The sequence below is a fragment of the Rhododendron vialii genome, chromosome 4a, assembly GCF_030253575.1.
Source record: "Rhododendron vialii isolate Sample 1 chromosome 4a, ASM3025357v1".
In the NCBI taxonomy this organism is placed as follows: Eukaryota; Viridiplantae; Streptophyta; class Magnoliopsida; order Ericales; family Ericaceae; genus Rhododendron; species Rhododendron vialii.
This window is the reverse complement of record NC_080560.1, coordinates 16,611,149-16,631,723: the sequence shown is the minus strand read 5'-3', so window position 1 is coordinate 16,631,723 and position 20,575 is coordinate 16,611,149. Positions and strand designations below refer to the sequence as shown.

At 45.0% G+C, this 20,575-nt stretch overlaps 1 protein-coding gene across 1 annotated transcript; it reads left to right on the top strand.

The window, feature by feature from the left end:
- The first annotated feature begins 18,442 nt into the window (after positions 1-18,442).
- On the top strand, positions 18,443-19,348 carry LOC131323741 (uncharacterized). Its single transcript, XM_058355586.1, has 2 exons — positions 18,443-18,820; positions 18,989-19,348. The coding sequence occupies exons 1-2, from the start codon at positions 18,443-18,445 to the stop codon at positions 19,346-19,348; spliced, it is 738 nt and encodes a 245-aa protein (XP_058211569.1).
- Positions 19,349-20,575: the final 1,227 nt, after the last annotated feature.

The following is a 20,575-nucleotide window of genomic DNA, read 5'->3' as shown; positions in this document are numbered from 1 at the left end:
TTTGGGAGTCATGCCCTCTGGCCGTCAGGCTTTGCCCTTTAATCCAACTTTGATTGGATTCCCCTCCCCTTTTTCTCGATCTTGATGTACGCTTTATCAAGTTCTCTAATAAATTGTTATTTTGTTGATAAACAAACATATAATTTACGAATTAATATTAATTGAACATATTAAGCAAGATTAACAAACCGATTGTTGCCGGCCCAAAATTGGGTAAAATTGGACGTTCCATCCCTTCGAAGAGAAGTTGCACCATTTTTCTCCTTTTTCCGGGCTTGTTCTTAAAGTCATAACCACCTGAAAAAGTCATTCTCTTCTATCTTGTTCTTATGGTTGTTACAGGTTTGGTTATACAACAAATGTGGCTACGCGTTTATGGGAGAGCAGGATAGCTTTCATTTCCGTAGTGATCTATCAAATATTTCAGACCCCAATTTCGTGAACCAAGTACCCATAATACTTGATTTTGTGATTGAAAGCCAGAGTTGTGTTGAAGCCCAAAACTCAAGTGCATATTTGTGCCTGCCGAATAATAGTTTGTGTACTGATAATACGGACAATGGCTTTGGAGGATATCTTTGCACTTGCAAAAATGGTTACGAGGGCAATTCTTATCTCAGTCCTGGATGCACAGGTCTGGCTATGCTGTTTTTGTTTTTCCAACTCATAATACTATGTGGTAAAATCATACGTAAAAAAAAGAAGACCCAGAGATTTTTTCAAAGAAGCAAGCATGCATCTCTGATCTTGAATGTCGTGCTACTAGCTAGTAGTACTGTATCCAAGGATGGAGTCAGGAAATTCACTACACAGGGGTGACCATGTATGGGGGACAAAAAAAAAAACGTGCATAACAACGTGAATATATTAAAACTCAAAAATGTTAAAAAAAAATAGCAACATGACTACTCCATACTTAATTATGCTCCCAAAAGAATTTAAATAAAATATGCAACCAATCCTGCATAAAAATACTATAATAAAATAATTAAACTGAAAAAATACAAAAATATTATGAAAAATTGCAATTTCGTAATACAATGAATGTAAATAGGTAAGAGTTGCATTACTATAATTTGAGTACATTTTAACTAAGTTAGCTCCTACTCAACTATCAATTTCAAATTTAAAAATGAATGTAATATTTTTTTATTTGTAATCATCAACATTGTGACACATCAATTATAGGACAAAGAGTGTACACATAGCTTACACATATATTTTTGTGATTAATTATTTTATATGTTTAAATTTTTAATCATGATGTGTCATGCTTGTGCTTTTTTCGTGCTCATGTTGTGCATGTGTCATAGCGTGGCACTCTTAAACGTGTTGTGCCTATGCGGGATGCCTGCTGTGGCGACGACCTTTGCACCATACCTTCAAGATAGAAAATCAAACAACATTAAAAAAGATAAACCGGCAAACATATGAAAGAAATTGATTATACATTGCCTACGCAAGGAGCTACTCCCTGGGAAGGTCTATCAGTATGTTTCCCCCCTCTCAAACCATGGAACACAAAAATCCAAAGTGATAAAGCTAAGATTACTACTGACAACAAAATGATGATCATTATCAACAGTGCCACCACGGAAGTTGATATATATTTCAAAAGTATTAACGACTTACCTCAGCTTATCTAGTAAAACGAGGCATCTTCAATTGCATTCCGCTCTTTCATATCATTAAAAATATTGATGATAGAATTGGCATCAAACATTTTCGCATTATCCCTCTCCATGCAAGTGATTTAGAAACTTGCTAAAGTTCATCCCCCATCGTGTTGTGGAGTCTAGTATTCACTCATTTCATAGTTACAATTTAGATTTCACCAAGATTACTTAGAGTTCTCAAAATCTTTTATCCTAAGTTCTTATTTTCTTGAAACTATCTTCAAAGATTTGACGATGTGGGATTCTTGTGCCAAGAAAGAGGGAGAGAGGTCTAGTGTGCCATAGAGATTTTTTAGGCAGAGAGAAGAAAACGTATGAAATCCTCTTAACGATTAGGAATTTTTGTGGGTAAAATCTGAGAGTTAAATATTTGAGTACTCACTATGTTAACCCTCACTATGTTTTGTTTTATTTAACTCGTAACGTTTACAAAATTAACGTTGGTATTCTTGCATTTCAAAGGTTACTAATTACTTACTACCATTTGATTCTTTTCCCCCAAAATACTAGAGGGGGGGCAAGCCTCTATACTTTCATAGAAATTTTTTATTTTACATATAATAAGTAAAGTTTTTTTTCTTTTTGCAGGGGCGACCGCCCCTATTGGCCCTTCCCTAGCTCCATCGCTGGGTGGGCGGTCATCATGGTTGATGATGGAGAACAACTTTGGATCGTGGGTGGCGTCGATTTGGAGGGGAGGATTACGAACAACTTCTCCATTGATTTTGATTTCGAGTGGAGGACGACGGTGGGTTGGGTCGGTTTCCGGGGCTCAACAGGGCTCAACAATAATGATGGAGCCTTCTTCTTGGAAGGCGATGGTGGTAGTCCAGGGGAAGATTCTCGTTAGGTCTTGTTGGATCTCGTAGTACAGATTGATGATCTCGTAGTATAGAATAGATGATGATGGAGACGGCGGTGGCTATGCCTGGCCATGAGGAGGTCCTGGTGGATCTCTGGTGGAGGGATTGATTTAGAGTAGTACACACAAATGGATGTTCTTGATTTTCTTTTCGGCTCTGTGTTTTTTTGTTGTTGTTTTTAGTTGCAGAGTTGAATCATGGTGGATAGTGAATAAATTCACAACATTTTTAAAATTTTTTTGGGTATGAATCGTGTAATTTGGAGATGTGAATTCTTTGTAGTTTGTTTTTTTAATTTGAGTGTTATGCTTTTGCTTGAATTACAAATTTTGTACAGGTGTGAATTCTTTAGTTGGAGATGTGGATTCTGTCCCAAAATACAGAATTCACACGTTCCAAAATGCAGAATTCACACCCAAAATTCACACCAAGATTTCACCCAGAATTCACATCAAGAATTCACACCAAGACTTCACCCAGAATTCACACCCAGACTTCATATCAAGAATTCATCCAAAATTCACACCTCCAAAAATTCTGTAAAAAAACAAAATATAAATTATTCATAAGGCAAACTAGTAATGACATCTTTAAACAGGGCCTAGGTGGGATTGCATTTACAAAAGGAGGTCTCCATGGAACCCAAAAAAAGAAAGAAGGAATGGCCAGAAATTTCCTTTTAAATCTCCTCTCCATAAATAGTCCACAAGATTCAAACTAATTAACTTAGGGCTGTCAATAAACCGGATTCAATTTGAATCTGATTCATAAAATTTGATTCGAATTTGATAACATCAATCCGATAATCCGAATTCTAATTGGATCAGATCCGGATTCGTCAAATTTAATCCGGTAACAATTCGAATCCGAACTTTTTCTCGAACAAAAAATTACGCTTTTTCTCGGAGAAAATCAACTACTATCAAAGTATCAACTTGGAGCTCTGTGATATCAATGCTCAAAAGAGTCATGAAGATTTGGCTGGTGAGATTAATTTGTTCCCAGTGGAAGTTGTTATGGAGGAGTTTACTGCTGCAAAAGGGCTTGTGGCCGGCCCCAAACAGCCACCACCCCAATGATGATCCTAATCTGGAATTGTCAAGGAGTTGGGCGTACCCTGACAACCCAGGCTTTAGGTGATATGGTGCGTAAAAATCGTCCCTCCATCGTTTTCCTGATGGAGATAAAAAATAATAAGGTCAAAATGGAGACCATCCGCCGTAGATTACAATTTAATTTCGGTACATATGTAGATCCCGAAGGGCTATCCGGAGGGCTAGCTTTATGGTGGAATAACGACGTTTCTATTCAAGTCGAGTTCATGAATAAAAATCTGATGCATACCGTCTTCTCTAATCAAGTTGATTCCTCATGCTGGGCGGCCACCTTCGTCTACGGGTGCCCTTCACATGCAGGTAAAGAGCTGGCTTGGAATGAAATTAGGAACATTGCCTGTCTAGAGAGATTTCCTTGGTTATGCATTGGAGATTTTAATCAAGTTTTAAGTGTGGAGGATAAGAACGGGGGCAATACCCCCAATCTGGAAAGAATTAGGATTTTTCGAGAGCTTCTTGAAGATTGTGGTTTGACTAATCTCGAATGGAAGGGTCCCAAGTTCACTTGGAGAAATAACAAGGCTAATGGGGAGTTCATTATGGAAAGAATCGATATGGCTCTTGCCAATGTGTGGGGCTCCATTTTGGGTGGTTCGTCCTCTTTGAATGATGGTTCGGGGTTAGCTTCTTGTCTCCTTTGCTCAGTCCTGCAAAACGAAGCACGACTAAGAAACCACACCGGAGGTTCTCCGGGATGGCCCTCCGGTGCAAGAGTCAGTTTGCTTGCCAGGAAGAGTTAGAGATTGGGAGCTAGGGTTTTGTTTTTGCGTACCTCATCCAAGAAGGCATAATGGGATATTTATAGGAAACCCTTCGCTTGGTCTCCAAGATTGCACCAACGCTCGACACGCGTTGGCTGATGTCACTGTTGCATCACGCTTAGGGTTTTGCAACCGTTTTCATGATGAGCTGGCACCTTCACGTGCCACCATCATTGTTCTCATAGTCGTTCGGATGACGTCACGACCATCATCATAGCCATGGATGCTGTTCTGACGCGGATGAGCTGGACCGTCGGCCAAGCCATGCTCGGCACCGAGCATGTTCTGGGACCTTCGGCGGCTATCGAAACGATCGTATCCTCCTTCCCGAGCAGGTATAGGGAATGGAGTATAAAAGAAGACGTAATTAGAGGAACCCTCGGCAACAGGGACCCTCGGCCACGGTTGCTGACCTTCGGCCACGGTTGCTGACCTTCGGCCACGGTTACTAGATCACGCTCGGAATGGAACGAGCCATTCTGCTCGGCCTGCTACAATAGCCCCTCAACCCATGCCGAAGCTTTTCACTCGGTATGGGTTGATTCAAAACTTGGCTGAGCTTGAACCTTCGGCAGAAAAATCCGAGCCTCACATTGGGTAACAGCTGTCGAGTATTCGAACGGGTGTGTCAGTTGAAAGGACATCTAGGCAGACGAGGAGACGGCTGGCATGGGCAAGGGCTTCAGTCGCCACGTGTCACGTAGAGGTTGGCAAGGGGTTCGGTGGTGAAATGATGGGCGGGAAATTCGAAAAGGCCCGCTCTGCCTATAAATACCGGTGAAGGAGGAGAGAGAAAGTTCTTCTGCACTTTCTCTCTCTAGCGCTTGGACCTTCTCTCTCTTCATTTCCGTTCCAGAGCTCAGCTTGAATCCAAATCCTCAACTTCAAGCCCCAAATCAACTGAAATCTCCAGGTATGTCATCGATTCTTGTCGTTTTGGTCTTTCTCTCGCTTTTTATGCTTATTTTCTGGGTTTTTGGGATGATTTTCGAGTTTTTTGTACTGTATGAATAGTGGATTTCTGGGAGAACGATGATGTTCATCCCTGAACTCATCCTGTTCTTCCGAGCCCCCATAGGACATCTGGGGCTCAGCCGAACGATTTATTTATTGGGGATAAATTACCGAACGTTCCCCAGCCTTCTTATTTTGCCGAACGTAGGAGAGTCTTTGTAGGAGTACCGAGCCCACTATAGGTTAGCATGTGACTCGTGAGCCGATAAGATGAATCCTGAACTTCCAAACGACTTTTTTTTGCCGACGCGGATTTCACCAGCTTAATACCCCTTTGTTCTTTTCCTAGGTCTGGCTCACGAGGTCATCGACGTGTCATCAGACTCGGATTGCTTAGAAACCGAATCCGATCGTCAATTCCTCAGCGAACTTATCGAGTGGCGTAGGTTGAGGAATAGCCGAGCGGTAGTATCTTCTTCTACAAGGATGTCGGCAACTTCTCCTGTGTCCGACGATTCCAACGCCGAGCGAGATTATGAGTACGCTGCCGACGACTTCCTTACGGAGCCCGAGATAAGCTTCTCTCCAGAAACCCAATCCGAAACCGAGCCACAAGTGGGTCAAGAAGCCAAGTCAAGGCTTATGTCAGGAGCCGAAGCTTCGACATCGGTTGTAAGCGATGCCGACCTTTTCGACAAGGGCTTGCTATGTCCCTATGCTCATTATTTCAGCGGCAGCCCTGGAGAGTACGCAGCCTTCCGAACGAAATACAACATTCCCGAGGACGTTCTGATACATAGAGTCAGAAGCACAGACATAAAAGACCATAGGGATCACCGTCCCGAACATATAACCGTGTCTTTAATGGCCATTTGTGAGGCCGGGCTTCGGTTCCCCACTCACCCCTTCCTTAGGGAAATTCTTTGGAAATTCAGTTTAGCCCCCCATCAACTCGCGATCAATAGTTACCGAATCATCATCTCGGTAATTGCCTTGATCGAGAGTCAAGATTTGGACTTTACGCCGACGGACCTTTTTTACACATATACTATGTCTAGACACGGGAAATCAGGCCGTCGATATTTGTCGACGCGTCCCAAAAAGCAGCCACTGATAGACGGTCTTTCGGACACTGACAAGTGGGCTGACTTTTACCTTGAAGTGCATGGAAATTTTGAGTTCGGCGATGGTCTTCGTCGGTTCGCCGTTCCAAAAGTGGCTGATACAAGAGGTAATTTGTCCGAACGTGCTTAAGTTATCTATTACGCTTTACTTTCTCTTCTCTTCGGCTTTGGGTATTTCTTGAATTGCTACGCTTTTTGCAGAGCTCGGCCCTATTTCCAAGGTACTCAACACCAACTCTCGGGAGAAGGAGACCGAGACGTTGCTTGCCCAGGTTTGCCGTCACGCTCCGACCCTTCTTGATTACCGACCCTCCTATAAAGGAGTGCTGAGGAGGAAGGAGAAAGGAAAAGAGGTAGCTCAAAGCAAGAAGAAGACATCCAGTGCTCCCGCTGCCGAGGCTGTTCAAAAGAAGGGAGGAGATTCTCTTTCTGTTGGACTCCGAAAGAAGAGGCAGCAAGGAGGGGTGAGATTGCCGAAGATCGGATTTACGGCAGAGGAGTGGCTTACTCCGTTTGACTCTGCCGAACTTCCCCAGCCCTCTTTCGAAGATATGTCAAGAAGGAACATTCCAAGGCCTGTGATTCCAACGAAGACGGCTAATCCTGGCCGAAGCCGAAGCTCTTCCGAGCAGCAAAGCCAGAGGGAGAAGAGACAGAAAACGTCAGAGGACGTTGTTCTGCCGACCATCTCACAACCCGTGCCTCTTGACACTCTTCAAGCCCCTTCAACAAAGGATCAGGGGAATTTGGTTGAACCCCACATTGATCTTACCGATCCGATAACCGAGGCCGCTGTCCTTCGACAATTCAGCCCTTCATACACGATGGCTGATGGCAGGGTTCTTCTTCAGAATGACTCAGTGAAAGAAGAGCCGAACCTTGCCATCACACTTCTGAGGGGGCTGGCCCTGCCGAGGGATTATGATTAAGTTCCAACCGACCTCCTTCCAGGTCTTGGTGAGATGTGTTCTCACCTTGTTCAGGTTTGTTCTCTTCTTTCTCTCCTCTATCTATTTCCTCTCCCTTCCTCCCCTTTTTTGTAAACTTCTGCTTTTTTGATTAGGCTGGGCAGGCTGCGCTGAAGGCGTATGACAAAGCTTCCAAGGTCTCTGCCGAACGAGAGAGGTATAGGTCTGACCGAGATTCTTGGCGAACCAAGTTTAGGATCTCGGAGCAACAGGTCAAGGACGAGGAGATCGAGAAGGAGAGGTTGAAGAAGGAGCTTGCTGAAGCTAGAATTGCTGCCGAGACTGCTGAGGCTGAGGTGATAAAGCTGAAGGGGGAGGAGAAAGGGAAGATTGCATCTGCCGACGCCCGTGGTTATGAGGCCGGGATCCAAAGAGCCGCCCTAGAGTACACTCAGGTTGCCCATAAGATGGTCAACGACGAGCTTGAAGCTCGTTTGCCTGACTTCTTCAGGCTTGGATATGCTGCTGGTGCCGACGCAATGGCTGGTGTCATGGCAATTCAGCCTGAGTCTGGCTTCCTTAAGCAGCTGCCCGAGCCGATCGTGCCCGATCTTGACCTTCCTTATACTGAGGAGGAGTGCCAACCCTTGCCTCCCGAAGATGATGATGAAGAGATGGCCGAAGCAGCTGTGGCAAGTCCGAAGGAGAAGGCTGGAGGAGATGAGAGCCATGCCGAGGCTCAAGACAAGGCTGCTCAAGATACCCCTGTTTAGGATTTCCCTTAGGCTTTTATTTTGTTTCAAAGTATTTTGAATTTTGCTTTTGGACTAGATGGCACCGAACATTTGGGATTTTGCCATGCCAGATGTAATAGTTTAATGGGGATCGGCATCGAACGTTTTACCAAGCCGAGCCCTCTTGGTAGGAGGTTCTGAATTTTAAGTTTGTGTTATTGCACTGAATATTTCTTTATGCCTTAGAAATATTTTTTGATTTTGACTGCCGTGGGTTAAGCAACCTTGGCTTGCTTTGAAAGTTTTGATAGTTACTTATGGTAGCCCCTACTTTGGTGTAAGGCTCGGCTCAAAATGCCAGTCTTATGCCAAGGTAATAGGTAGAGTAATTGTTTGATGTGGCCATTTAGTTCAAGTCAAATTATGAACATAGCCGTACTGAGGATAAACTTTCAAGTTCATCTATTGCTTTCTGTTTGGACTCTAATTTGCTAGAGTTGTTTATGATTTACTCGAAACAACCCCAATGCTGGTATAAGGCTCGGCTCAAAATGCCAGCCTTGTACCAAGTTAATTTGTCAAGTAAATGTTCTAAGGGTGGACATTGCCGAACCAATTTGTTTGATCGAGTTGTGACTGGAAATCAAATTGTCCGAGCCATAATCGTGTTTGCAGTAAAGAAATCCGAACGTAGCTATAACTGTTAGAATACCGAGCTTTATACTGATTTGATATTTTGAATTATTGTAATCAAATATGAAGAACACTGATGCTTCAGAAGTAGGAGATACTTTTCATTAAGAAGACGGCCAAGACAAGTACAGCACTTTGGTAAGGGAAAAGTAATAGACTTGATAGGTGGTGTGATAGAGTGCGACCGACGAGTGTTCAAAGGTAGGCCTTCCTGAGGTTCAGAGCATTCCAGGGATTCTCAATTTCCCTTCCTTCTTTGTCTTCTAACTTGTACGAGCCATTGCCGACCTCTTTAATCACCCTGTAGGGTCCTTCCCAATTTGGTTTGAATTTTGTCTTTTGATTGGCTCGGACAACCTTCCTCCAGACCCAGTCATCGGTTCTGAACTTTTTAAGCCTTACGCTTCAATTGTAGCCCCGAGCAACTTCTTGCTGGTAGTTGGCTAACTTGAGCTGAGCATCGTCTCGCTTTTCTTCGGCTAAGATTAGCTCGGTTGCCACTGCATCATTGTTAGATTCTAGATCAAAAGTTTCGGTGCGCAGGGTCGGGAACTTCGATTCCAGTGGTATGACAGCCTCCATGCCGAAGGCCATTGCGAAGGGAGTTTGGCCGGTAGAGCGTCTGGGGGTGGAGCGGTAGGCCCAGAGGACCCTAGGAAGTTCTTCGGCCCATTTTCCTCGTTTAGAGTCCAGCCGACGTTTGATGCCAGCGCAAACAGTCTTGTTAGTGGCTTCGGCCTGGCCGTTGCCCTGGGGGTAGGATGGGGTTGAATTGAAGAATCTAATTCCAAATTCAGCACAGAGTCCAGTTAATTCCTTACCGACGAATTGTGAGCCGTTATCCGATACAATAGCATAAGGCACGCCGAACCTTGTGACAATGTTCCTCCAAACGAATCGCCGAACGTCAGTTTCAGTAGTTGTGACTAACGGTTCGGCTTCCACCCATTTGGAGAAGTAATCCGTTGCAGTGATCAAGAACTTGAAGCCCCCAGGAGCAGTTGGAAGTTTGCCTACTATATCCAAGCCCCACTGAGCAAAGGGCCAAGGACTAGTGATAGGTTTGAGAGACTGAGCGGGCTGCCTTGGTATGGGGGAGAAAAGTTGGCAAGGCTTGCACCTTCTGACCACTTCTTCACAATCCTTCTTCATTCCTTTCCAAAAGTATCCTTGACTTAGAGCTCTTTGACATAGGGAACGGCCGCCAGAGTGACAACCGCAGCTGCCAGAGTGGAGCTCGGTTAAAATAATCGGGACCTCGGTTGGGTGAACTACCCGAAGGTATGGCCCAGTGAAGCTTTTTCTGTAGAGTTGGCCGAGCTCAGAGATCCAGTAGTAGGCTGCTTTGCTGCGTACACGGTGGGCCTCCTTTTTGTCAGAGGGAAGAGTATCATCTTTGAGAAATGAGATGATTTCATCCATCCAACTTGGGCCGAGGGAAATGTTGTATACTTCTTCCGATACTTCAAAGCTCGGCTCGTGGATCTCGCCGAGGCTGATATGTCGGTATTCAGATGCTTTGCTTGCCGAGGCCAAACTAGCAAGAGCATCGGCATGAGCGTTGTTCTCTCTGTTGATCTGTTCGATTTGGAATCCTTTGAACCCTCGGATTAGCTCTAGAGCGGTAGCTTGATACTTAATCATTCTTGGGTCCCGAGCTTCATAATCACCTGTTATTTGATTGACGATCAGCTGAGAGTCGCAGAATACTTGTAGATCTTCAACTTGTAAACTTGCCGCGGCTCGGAGACCAGCAAGCAGAGCTTCATATTCGGCTTCGTTGTTTGTAGCTTGGAAGTTGATTGTGATAGCACTTTCATGAAGGACGCCACAAGGGTTTACAAGAACGACCCCTGCGCCCGAGCCGTTGCTGTTGGATGCCCCGTCAACGTTCAACTTCCAAACGTCTCCGCTAAATAAGTTCCAAACTTTTCGAGCCTCTTGTTGTTCCAGCATCCCGTAATTAGGCTTTACCAGTGTTTCCTCGTCCGGGCTTCCAGGGGTGAATTCAGCAATAAAGTCTGCCAATACTTGTGCCTTGATTGCAGTTCGAGGCTCAAAGTGGATATCAAAATTTGCTAATTCGACCGCCCATTGAGATACTCTGCTAGATAGATCAGCCTTCCTCAAGAGGTTCTTAAGTGGAAACTCCGTGAGAACTATGATGGGGTGCTCTTGAAAATAAGGGAGCAATTTTCGAGCTGCTGTAACCAATGCTAGAAGAAGCTTTTCCAGTGGCAGATATCTAGTCTGTGCCGGGAGCAAGGTTCGGCTAGAAAAGTAGATTGGTTGGTCCTCAAGGCCTTCCCTTCGGACAAGTGCCGAGCTCACAGCGTGTGGAGAGACAGCTAGATAGAGATGAAGAGTTTCGAAGGCTACCGGTTTGACAAGAAGAGGGGCCGAACTGAGATAAGATTTCAGCTCGGCAAGGGCTGCATCACAATCTTCCGTCCACTTGAAACTTCGTCGGCTTTGCTTCTTAAGCGTTTGAAAGAAGACATGGCACTTATCCGACGAGCGGCTGATAAACCTGTTGAGAGCCGCTGCCATCCCAGTGAGCTTCTGAATTTCCCGAGGAGTGGATGGTGGTTTTAATTGCTGAATAGCTAAGATCTGGTTCGGATCTGCCTCGATACCGCGCCGAGTAACCAAGTAGCCGAGGAACTTCCCTGAGCTGACTCCGAAGGCGCATTTGTCGGCGTTAAGCCGTAGCTTGTGCTTTTTCAAGATTGCAAAGACTTCGGCAAGATGAGAGAGGTGATTCTCAGCCTTGAGACTTTTCACCACCATATCGTCGATATAAGCTTCCATGATTTCGCCGATGAGAATGCCGAACAACAAGTATACCATTCTTTGGAATGTGGCACCAGCATTCTTAAGGCCGAACGGCATAACTAGGTAGCAGAAGAGGCCCTTGGGTGTGATGAATGCCGTCTTTTCCATGTCGTCGGGATCCATGGCTATCTGGTGGTAGCCTCGGTAAGCATCCAAGAAACTCAGCCGAGCATGACCCGCCGTTGCATCTACCAGTTGATCAATTTTTGGAAGGGGAAGGCAGTCTTTCGGACAAGCATCATTCAAGTTGGTGTAGTCCACGCAAACTCTTCATTTTCCATTCTTCTTTTTCACCACCACAGGGTTTGCGAGCCAAGTGGGGTATTGTACTTCTTTGATGGCGCCCGCTTCGAGGAGTTTGCCGACTTCCTCATTGACTGCGTCGGCGTGAGTGCTGGCTGACCGCCGAGGCTTCTGAATTACAGGTTTTGTTGATTTTGAAACTTTGAGGGAGTGCTGGATAAGCTTTGGGTCAATGCCTGGCATTTCGTACGGTGTCCATGCAAAAACTTCGATGTTACTTTTTAGGAACTGCAAGGTTTCTTCACTCTCGGCTTGGGATAGACCAGCGCCGAGCATGAAATAACGTGATGCATCTTCGTTAAGAGGGAATTTGGTAAGATCCTCAACTGATTTCTCTTCAGGAAGAGATCCGACGTCTTCAAGAACTGGTTTGTCAGGGACTTCAACCCAATGTACTCTTCTGGTGCATGATGACTTTCCAATGGCCGAGACGTAACACTGTCTGGCTTGTAATTGATCTCCAAATAGGTCTTCTTGTCTGCCGTTGGCGCCGATGTACCTGCCCACCTGGTGGTAGGTTGAGGCGACGGCTTTTATTGAATGAAGCCAATTTCGGCCGAGGATCGCGTTGTATGGGCTCGGGGCGTCCACAACGACAAACTCCAAATTAGAAGCAACCGAGCCTGTAACAACAGGGAGGGTAATCCGTCCAAGAGGCCAAACGGGAGTGCCACTGAATCCGATCAGAGGAACTTCAGCGGGGAGAAGGCACGATTCAGGAATTTTGAGTTCCTTAAAGAGAGACAGGTACATTACTTCTGTCGAGCTTCCTTGATCAATCAACACCCTTTTGACAGAGTGAGTTGAGATTTGGATTGTGACCACCAGAGCGTCGCTATGGGGTGTTTGGATACGTTGTAAATCTTGCTCGGTGAAGGTGATTGACCAAGGACGCTCAAGCATTTTGACCCTTTTTGGAGCACGATTGATGGAAAAAATTTGGGTAACTTTCTCAGCTTTGACAAGCTCTTGCCGAAGCTGTCTTGCTGCCTCCTTTGATGTTGACCCATGAATAACATTGATTACTCCGACTGGACGCGGAATAAGGTTTTGTCCGACAGCGTTCGGCTGTCTCCTCGGCGTCTTTGTCCAATCGATATGATCATCAAGGAGTCCTTGCGCCGCCAGATTTTCCAAAAGTGCCTTATAGGGAGCGCAAGCAGTGGTGTAATGCCCGAGCTCATTATGGTACGAGCATCTCTTCCGATTGTTGTTGTTTCCTTCTTTGGTGTTCAACTTGGGAGGGTTCGGCCAGACAAAGAACGGTTCCCTCTCGATCGTACGGAGGAGGAAATAAATTGGCTCTTTGAAAACTGTGGTTTCAGCTACATAGTCATGAGCTTTCGGCCCCTTTTTGTCTGCCACCTTGACTGTGTTGACCTGCTTCTTCGGCTGGACAGCGACCACAGGCTTCGGTGGTGCGATTTGGGGCGTGGGGACGTGAAGGCTTTGAGGTATAATTGAGTTTTGTCCACCTTGAAGTTCACGTTCGGCAAGGAACTCTTCGTAGGAACAGAACTGTTCTACCGTCCGCATTAGCTCATTCATTCCATGAGGCGCCCTTATTGCCAGCTCATCCAAGATCTTGCTTCCAGTTTCCAACCCATTCTTAAAATTCCTTGCCGCCCAGTATTGATCAACACCGGGTATCTCGTTAAATAGCTGCCAGTAACGTTCGGCATATTTCCGAAGCGTCTCGCCGGGCCTCTTTCTCATCTGGGCTAAGGCATCTTCTTCCTTAGCTTGCTTGTTGCTAGTGATGAACCGATAGTTAAAAGCTCTTTCAAGCTCTTTGAAACTATGGATCGATCCAGCCTCTAATTGGTTGAACCAAAGTAAGCCGAGGCGCCCAAGACTTGAGGGGAATGCTTTGCACATGATGGCATCATCGTCGGTGACGCATGAGATGGTGCTTCTGTAGCTGATGAGATGGGTGTATGCCTCGGTCGTGCTGGGGTCGAACTTCTAGAATTTTGGAAGATGTAGACCTAGCTTCGGCAAAGTGGCTTGGATCTTTGCCGAGAAGGGTGATTCTGTCAGTTTTTTCAATTGGTACTCATGGGTTGGCCGAGGGGGAAGGCCTTCCCGAGCGTTTCGAGATTTCTTTGACGCTCGGCATTCCTGTTCTCTTTGTTTTCCTTCGTTCTCATCCTGCCGACGTTGGAATCCCCTCTCCCTCTTTTCTATGGGGACCTTTCCGTAGTCTTCTTCTGGAAGATTTTCGGTATGGTAAACTCTTCGTCGGCTAGGGCGATCGTCTTGCCGAACGACGATACTTACACTTCTTTCACGGTTTAGCCTCCGAGCGCTGACTGAATTTGTTGCTCGTCCTTCATAGGCCTTTTCCCGAGGGACTTCATCGTGTTCGATCTGATGGCTCTGGGGACCTTTCCCGTTTCTTCTCGGCGTTCGGCTTCTTTGCCGTTCGGATTTGTATGGGATGAGAGCCTGATCGTTGTCTTGAAATTCCACGGTATCGTAGCTTTGGGAGCCCTGGGAGTATTCGTCTCCTGCCGATGAACTGGAGAAAACAGTATGCGGGCTCCCCTCTCGTCGTCCTTCTCTGCCTCTATGTCCCGCACCATTGCCGAGACGTTTATGAACTGGTGAGAGCTGCTGCCTAAGGCGAGCGCTATCCCCAGTTCGATGGTCTGTCAATGGTGGGTCCAGGCGGTCGTGGACTGAGATTCTTTTTGGCCGTGCATCAATACCCAAAGGCGGAGGGGGCGGCAAATTTCCTCTCCGGCGCCGACCCTGAGATCCAGAGTGGGAAACCGTTGGAAATTCTTTGGCCTTAATTTTTTCGATCTCCATTCGTAGGATGGCTACATCAGCGTTGGTCTGTTCTAGCATTTGTACGTATGCTAGAGCATCTTCACTCAGGCCCACTGGACGCTGGATGGAAGAGCTTACGCCTGGAGGAGTAAATCCAGGAGGGTGAGATGGGGAGGCAGCGTTGATACCGGTTTCAGAGGTGATGTGCAAAGAGGAGCTGAGGGGTTGAAAGAGAGGAGGTGGTGGTGGTGCTCCGCCCATTTTTCTTTGGAGGAGACTGGTGGTGGAGATCTCGAGGGGGTGAGGTTTTTTTAGGTACGAACGAGGCGGTCGAGGTGGAGGAGCCGCCGTGGATCTGAAAATCAAGTTTCACGTCGGGTTCACCAAATTGTGGGGCTCCATTTTGGGTGGTTCGTCCTCTTTGAATGATGGTTCGGGGTTAGCTTCTTGTCTCCTTTGCTCAGTCCTGCAAAACGAAGCACGACTAAGAAACCACACCGGAGGTTCTTCGGGATGGCCCTCCGGTGCAAGAGTCAGTTTGCTTGCCAGGAAGAGTTAGAGATTGGGAGCTAGGGTTTTGTTTTTGCGTACCTCATCCAAGAAGGCATAATGGGATATTTATAGGAAACCCTTCGCTTGGTCTCCAAGATTGCACCAACGCTCGACACGCGTTGGCTGATGTCACTGTTGCATCACGCTTAGGGTTTTGCAACCGTTTTCATGATGAGCTGGCACCTTCACGTGCCACCATCATTGTTCTCATAGTCGTTCGGATGACGTCACGACCATCATCATAGCCATGGATGCTGTTCTGATGCGGATGAGCTGGACCGTCGGCCAAGCCATGCTCGGCACCGAGCATGTTCTGGGACCTTCGGCGGCTATCGAAACGATCGTATCCTCCTTCCCGAGCAGGTATAGGGAATGGAGTATAAAAGAAGAAGTAATTAGAGGAACCCTCGGCAACAGGGACCCTCGGCCACGGTTGCTGACCTTCGGCCACGGTTGCTGACCTTCGGCCACGGTTACTAGATCACGCTCGGAATGGAACGAGCCATTCTGCTCGGCCTGCTACACAATGCGAGATGGAGGGAGGTGTTTGACACAGGAATGTTATTTGTAGAAGTGGCTGTAGGGTCTGACCATAACCCTTTGATTCTAAATACTACTTTCAACCTGAACAGAGTCAAAAAAACCCTTCAGATTTAAGTCATTTTGGACCACTGAGGATAGGTGCCAGGAGATTGTCTCTGAATCCTGGAACCAAAGGGTGGAAGGGTCTAACATGTTTCGTTTGTGTAAGAAATTAAGGGGGTGTAAAGACAGACTTAAAGAGTGGCACAGAAATAATTTTGAAGATTTATGCTTTCAAATTGCAACGATTAAGGATAACTTGGAAGATATACAGAAAAGGCAGGAAGGAGGATTCAACTCAGAGCTCTATATTGAAGAAAAGGTTTTGATTACTACGCTGGCCGATCTATGGCAAAAGGATTCCATGTTTTGGCATCAAAGATCTCGTGTCAATTGGCTTCGTTTGGGGGATAGGAATTCTCGATTTTTCCATTTGACTACTATCCAGAGGAGACAAAGGAACCAAATTGCCAAGTTGAAAGATGAAAATGGTGAGTGGCAAATGGACCCAGACCTTATTGCAAATGTCATTCAGAATAACTTCCGAAAACTGTATGCCATGCCTCATTGTCGAAATTTTGATGATGTTATCTCCTTGGTGAACCCCATCATTTCAGAAGAAGCCAATGCTGCCCTTACTAGGCCTGTTTCTATGGAGGAAGTCAAAGCTGCTGTCTTTCAAATGGGGCCTTTAAAAGCCCCAGGGTCTGATGGCTTCCTTGGATTGTTCTATAAGAAATACTGGCATGTGGTTGGTGGGGGTGTGTTCACTGCAGTCCAAAATTTCTTCCAAGAAGGTCACATGTTAAGGAAGCTAAATCACACGAACGTCACTCTCATTCCCAAAGTGAACAACCCAAAGGACATAAGTCAATTTCGTCTAATAAGTCTCTGCCGCTTCAACTACAAGATCGTGTCCAAAATCCTTGCTAATAGGTTGCAACCTTTCATCCATGATCTCATTTCAGAGCAACAATCAGTGTTTATTCCGGGAAGGCAAATACATGACAATGTGGTGGTAGCACATGAAGTTTTCACTTCTTAAAGTGGAAGAAAATAGGGAAAAAAGGGTATGTGGCTGTTAAAGTGGATTTGAATAAGGCATACGACAGAATCTGTTGGGATTTCCTTTTTCAAGTCATGGAGAGGATGGGCTTCAGTACAATTTGGATCAACTGGATTAAGGAATGTACTAGCACGGTTAAATACTCCATCAATGCGAATGGAGAGCAGATTTGTAATGTCATCCCTAGCAGGGGGATTCGTCAAGGTGATCCCATTTCTCCCTACCTGTTCCTCATTGTGGCGAAGTGTTCTCCATCATGATCAACAAGGCTGTTAGTAACAAGTCATTGGTAGGTATTCGAATGAGAAAGAAATGCCCTATGGTGTCTCACCTACTGTTTGCGGATGATTCCCTTGTCTTTCTGGAAGCTGATCCAAGGTACTGCACCAACTTCCTCCATTTAATGTCATGTTTTAGCGATGCTTCAGGTTTGACAATTAATCCCCATAAATCGAGTTTATTTTTCTCTCCAAACACTCCTTCTAGTTTGCGAGAAGATGTAAAATCGATTTTTGGAATGAATGAGATGGATAATGGTGCTAAGTACTTAGGTCTTCCCACCTTTTGGGGGAGATCAAAGAAGGACTCTATGGTATATATCAAGGACAAAATTTTGAGAAAGGTGCAGGGTTGGAATAAGAAAACCCTCCCTCAAGCAAGCAAAGAAATCCTCATAAAATCTGTGGTCCAAGTTGTGCCTATGTACCCTATGTCATGTTTTAAAATGCCGTTGTCACTGTGCGTTGCCCTTAACTCAGTTATTGGTAAGTTTTGGTGGGAGAATGGAGAAAATGGTAGGGATATTCACTGGGGATCATGGGAGAAATTGACAGCCCCCAAAAGTTGTGGTGGTATGGGTTTTCGTGACTTCGAATCCTTCAATTGTGCACTTTTAGCAAAACAATTTCGGCGGATGATCACGAATCCTAATGCTTTTTGGGTCAATGTTTTGAAGGGTCTTTATTTCCCTAACAATTCATGTATGGATGCCAAGAAGGGTCCTTCACCATCATGGCTTTGGAGCAGCCTCTTGGAAGGTAAGGCACTCCTTGATAAGGGGCTTAGACGGGTTGTGGGCACTAGGGATAACATTCAATTTTGGGGTGATTGCTGGGTTCCTAGCTGGGAAGAAGGGAAGATCACCTCTAACCCATCAAATGACTGTTTGTGGAGTAAAGTTTTAGACTTTATTGACAAATCTACAATGACATGGAATGAAGGATAACTCAGAAGTTGTGTTACCAAAGATGAAACCAATGCCATATTGAAGATTCCTATTAGCATCACGAAGTCTGAAGATAAAGTAGTTTGAGGCCCCAACAAGTCTGGCAAATATACTGTCAAGTTAGGATATGTCCAAGCTTACAACTTGAAAGCTAGAGTGAGAATCCAAAGGCCCTCTTCTTCTCACAATATTCCTCATAAAGTATGGACAAAGCTCTGGTCCATTCCCACCATTCCAAAGGTACGTAACTTTATATGGAGAATTGTGCGTAATTGGATGGCATCTAAGGAAAATCTCTACATGAAGAAATGTGCTCACTCTCCACTTTGTCCGATCTGTGAGAATGAAATCGAATCCATTGAGCATATTCTGTTCAAATGTCCATGGACTAAAGCTGTTTGGTTTGGGTGTGGCCTAACTTTCTGGATTAACGAGCAATCGACAGTAACGATGGATAAATGGGTGGAAGATATTCTATGTGGTAGCATGGCTAATGAAGCCGGAACTGAGGTGGTAGGTCTGGTGTTTCAAGTATGCTGGTCCATACGGAAGGCGCATAATGACTGTGTTTTCAATGGTAACCTTCCTAATCCTGATAGAACAATTGCCATGGTAAACCTTGCAAACATAGATTACCTCCAGGCCATGTACAAGGTTAGTGAAGGTAGGGGGGTTCTCAATAATCCTAGAAGAATGGAAAGGTGGGTTCCACCCCCTAGTAACTGCGTTAAATTCAATTGTGATGGAGCATTTTCGTCTTCCCGCAGCAAAGCTGCCTTTGGTTGTTTAGCCAGAGATAGTGGTGGACAAGCTCTTTTTTAGAGATCTGGACGAATCATTGCCTCCTCGGCACTCTTTACAGAAGCTTGGGCCCTTCGTATAGCGTGTGGGGTTGCTACTGCTATGGGCATTATGGATGCAATTTTTGAATCTGATTGCAAGGAGCTGATCAACTGTTTTTTGAAGGAAGGCCACCACTGCCAATGGGAAATCTCTTCTCTGGTTGCTGATGTCAAATGTTGGGCTAAAGGGAGAAACTGGAAGTTCTCATGGGTCTACAGGGAACAAAATCGTGTAGGTCACAGGCTTGCTTCTTCAAGTTTTGATAGGAATTCTGGTATTTATCCAGGTTGTATCCTGCATGGGATTGAGGATCTCATTGCTAGAGAAAAACCCTCTTAGTTTTTTTATTTTATCGTATTTTATTTTATTTTCTGTTTCTTTGTTTGTCATTCAAAAAAAAAACTTACCCTCCTCTCCATCTCGAAAAAAATAAAAAACATAAGACAAAACTCTCTCTCTCTCTCTCTCTCTCTCTCTCTCTCTCTGTTTTCTATTTTCCGCTCTCTCCTTAAATCGAATAAAACAGGCTTCCCACAAACCCATTATTTCTCAAAATTACCATTGCTGCAGTGGATCTTGATCCAAATTCTGATGCATGGGGCAAAATGCTAGTTGAAGCACATGAGTGGGAACTATCGATTGAGATTAAGATTAAGCAGAATTGATGAAACTAAGATATGAATACCTAAATTATTTCCGCTTTCTTCTATTTTCGAAGGCGTTCCCATTGTGGGAAAGTCTGCAATACACACCCCTTAAAAGGGTGTACCATGTGCACCTATTTTATAGTTCATTCATAACATTTTAGCATGTTTCGTAACTTTTGTCCAAGAATTCATAACTTTTTAGCAGTACGATTCGTAACATTTTCATTATAATTCATAACATTTTCGTGTATCTCGTAACCTTTATACAATTCATAACTTTTTAGCAATACAATTCGTAACATTTTCTCTATAATTCATAACATTTTGAGCGGTGCATATGATACCCACCCAAATAAGGAATGTGTATTGTAGTCTTTCCCCCCATTGTTATGGTGTACTGTAGCTGTAAATCCTTGATTATCCCGTCTCCCTCCCTCTCTCTCCCCATTTTTTCGAAAAAATAAAAATTTTCCAGTTTTTTTTTGCTAAAATTTCGTATAAGTAAAAAGTATTTGGATCGGATTCGGATTTTCAGATCGGATATCCGACTTTTCGGATTCGGATCGGATTTGAGTTAATTCGGATTCGGATCCAATCCGGTCCATTGACGGCCCTAAATTAAGTGGGTACCACCATGTGCAGGTCAGACCAAGCTCAACACAAATGGGTGTTGGTATCAACCCAACCGAAATGCAGGTTTTGGAGGACTATTCAGAGACGAAGGAGGTGAATGGATTATGGGGGAAAAGCCACGTGTGAGTCTAGCCTGGAAGCAGAAATCTGTGGAATTTACAGAGGATTGACTATAATCTTGGAGAAAGGAATGACAGGAATTAGGATAAGAGCCTGATTCGCTTGTGGCTACATGTGAAGCTAGTCGACGAGGGTAATGCGAATAATCACCCACAGAGACCCACAA